The sequence below is a fragment of the Haplochromis burtoni genome, unplaced genomic scaffold (assembly GCF_018398535.1).
Source record: "Haplochromis burtoni strain Fernald_Lab_line unplaced genomic scaffold, NCSU_Asbu1 Contig_170, whole genome shotgun sequence".
NCBI classification, from domain to species: Eukaryota; Metazoa; Chordata; class Actinopteri; order Cichliformes; family Cichlidae; genus Haplochromis; species Haplochromis burtoni.
In genome coordinates, this window is record NW_024582531.1 from 85,745 (window position 1) to 89,042 (window position 3,298).

General features: G+C 46.4%; 1 protein-coding gene across 1 annotated transcript in view; it reads left to right on the forward strand.

Annotated features, from left to right (window-relative positions):
- LOC102298039 (neuronal cell adhesion molecule) overlaps positions 1-3,094 on the forward strand; it is a 3,496-nt gene extending 402 nt beyond the window's left edge. Inside the window, exons 2-5 of the mRNA XM_005933620.2 lie at positions 1,419-1,460; positions 1,534-1,818; positions 1,906-2,148; positions 2,237-3,094. Coding sequence (XP_005933682.1) covers positions 1,419-1,460; positions 1,534-1,818; positions 1,906-2,148; positions 2,237-2,319 — 653 coding nt within the window. The 3' untranslated portion in view covers positions 2,320-3,094. The remainder of the gene's footprint in view (positions 1-1,418; positions 1,461-1,533; positions 1,819-1,905; positions 2,149-2,236) is intronic.
- Positions 3,095-3,298: the final 204 nt, after the last annotated feature.

Consider the following 3,298-nt stretch of genomic DNA (forward strand, 5'->3'; position numbering starts at 1 on the left):
GCATCACCCATCCATAACAATCCTCTATCATCCATGCATCCACTCATTCATCCATCCATCCATCTCATCCATCCCATCCAATCCATCCATCACCCATCCATCTATCCTCCATCCATCCATGCATCCCATCCATCCATCCATCCATGCATCCACCATCCATCCATCCATCCATGCATCCAACCATCCATCCATCCATCCATCCATCCATCCATCATCCATCATCTATCCATCGATCCATGCATCCACCCATCCATCCATCCATCCATGCATCCACCCATCCATCCATCCATCATCCATCCATCCATGCATCCATCATTCATCCATCCATCCACATCCGTCCATCCATCCATCCACCCTCCATCCATCACATCCATCCATCCACCATCCATCTATCCTCTATCCATCCATCATCACCCATCCATCCCCATCCATCCATCCATCCATCCATCCATCCATCCATCCCATCCATCCATTCATCCATCCACCCATCACCATCCATCCACCTATCCATCATCCATCCAATCCATCCATCCATCCACCCATCCATTCCATCCATCCATCCATCCATCACCCATCCATCCATCCATCACCCATCCATCCATCCATGCATCCACCCATCCACCATACCATCCATCCATGCATCCACCCATATCATCCATCCATCATCCATCCATCATCATCCTCCATCCATCCTCCATCCATCCATCCATCCATCATCCATCCATCCATCCATCGATCCATCCATCCATCCATCCATCATCCATCCAACCATCCATCCATCCATGCATCACCCATCCATCTATCCTCATCCATCCATGCATCCACATCCATCCATCCATCCATCCCTCCATCCATCCATCCATCCATCCATCCATCCATCCATCCATCCATCCAGCCATCCATCCATCCATCCATCCATCCATCCATCTGCACCCATCCATCCATCCATCATCCATCCATGCATCCCCATCCATCCATCCATCCATGCATCCACCATCCATCCACATCCATCCATGCATCCACCCATCCATCCATCCATCATCCTCCATCCATCCATCCAACCATGCATCCATCCATCCATCTCCATCCATCCATCCATCCATCCATGCATCCACCCATCAATCCATCCATCATCCATCCATCCATGCATCCACTCATTCATCCATCCATCCATCATCCGTCCATCCATCCATCCATCCATCCATCCATCCATCCATCCACCCATCATCCATACATCCATCCATCCATCCATCCATCCACTGACTGAGGAACCAGAGTGAGTCCAGGTCCAGTTGAAGGACAGTTGATGAATGAATGCTGGGAGTTTTTGGTTTCTTTAAATGAGCGTGAAGAAGAAGCAGCTGATCCACCTGACCTTCAGTGACCTCTGACCTTTACTGACCTGTGTCCTGTTGCAGGTGTGTGTGTGCTGCTGCTGTCTGCACTGGCTGTTTCTGCAGGTGAGTTGATGAAGTGAAAACAATCAGAGACTCCAAAAGATCACAAATACATTTACTGTGTGTCTGTGCTCAGTCTCTCTGCAGGTCAGTCCAAACCTCCAGCAGATCTTCAAAAATTACGCTTCTTCTGTGTCTCTGAGTTGTGTTGATGATGAAGGAGAGACAGCTGATGGGTGGAAGGTGATGATAACAACAGATGACTACAGTTATGACTGTGCTGACAGTCTAAGCTTGCATGGATATGGTGTGGGATATTACTCTTTCTGTATTCTGGATTCATTCTTCTCCTCTGATCCTCTTTACTTCTGTGAAAACTCGTCTGGACAGCAGAGCGATGAAGTCTCCATCAGCATTTCAGGTACAGGAAGTGAGCTGTCTTTGTGCGACTCTGCTCTGCTGGTGGATCTTTGTCTCTGTATCACCCTTTTGTGTCTCTGTTGGTCAGATAGAAGTGTGATCCTGGAGATCCCTGCACTTCCTGTGAGGGCAGGAAGTAATGTCACGCTGCGCTGCAGAAACCACAGCGGTTCAAAGGTTGAAGCTTATTTCTTCATTAATGGGAGTCATGTTGGAGCTGAACACAAGTCAGAGCTCATCATCACTAATGTGCAGAAGTCTGATGAAGGCGTCTACTCGTGTTCTGTCGGTGTAGATAAAGAATCTCTTAAGAGCTTTCTGAGGGTCAGAGGTGAGGACACTGACATCACTTCCTGTTTAAAGACGTGACCTAACTAAACTGATCGCTGACAGACCCACCTTCATCATCTCTCCTGCAGAGCCTGCTGTCACCCCTTCTTCCTCCCCTCGTCCCCCTTTTCTTCCTCCCTTCCTCCTCCTCCTCACTTTTTGTCTGTACTGAGACTATCCTGCCATCTAGTGGTCTTTTGTCCATATTGCATCTCTGCTGGTGTGCTGCTGTCCATCTGATGCAGAAGGAAGACGGCAAAGAAATCAGCCATCTCCATGGAGATGACCCGGCACGATGGAGGATGTCAGGGTTTGGATGGAGACTATGAATGCATGTTTGCTGATATGCTTTATACAAGCCCAAGATGTCTTCATGGTGTGTTTATTATATGCTCCTGTACTGATGATGTTCAGCCTCCTCTGAGTATAAATAGCTTTTGGGGTTTTTTTTTGGAAATCAATCCTGTTTCTCCCTCCAAGTGAGAAAACACTTTATGTTTTATTACTGGCTATGGAAATCGTGTACATCATTGTCCTTTGTATGCTTCTGCTAAATGTCTTTCTTTTTTTCATATTCGCAGACTTTCCCATCGGTTGATCTTTATCTATAATTTCTGCTTGGGCTGGTTCCCTCTTATTTATGTGTTTATATGTGTAAAAAACGCAACCAATACAGCCTTCGTTCTCACAATATCATACAATTGATTGTCCCAAAAATTAGGACAGAACTGAGGAAAAAGGCTTTTCAATACGCTGCCCCTGCTTCCTGGAATAATCTGCAGAAGGAACTGAAATGATCAGAATTTGTTACCTCGGGGGAGTTTAAGTTCAATTCAATTTATTTATACAGCACCAAATCACAACAACAGTCACCTCAAGGTGCTTTATATTGTACAGTAGATTGTACATTAATAGATACAGAGAAAAACCCAGCAATCATATGACCTTCCCACTGTCGCACTTTGGCAACAGTGGGAAGGAAAAACTCCCTTTTAACAGGAAGAAACCTCTGACAGAACCAGGCTCAGGGAGGGGCGGGGCCATCTGCTGTGATTGGTTGGGGTGAGAGAAGGAAGACAGGATAAAGACATGCTGTGGAAGAGAGACAGAGGTTAATAACAGATATGATTCAATGCAGAGAGGTCTGTTAA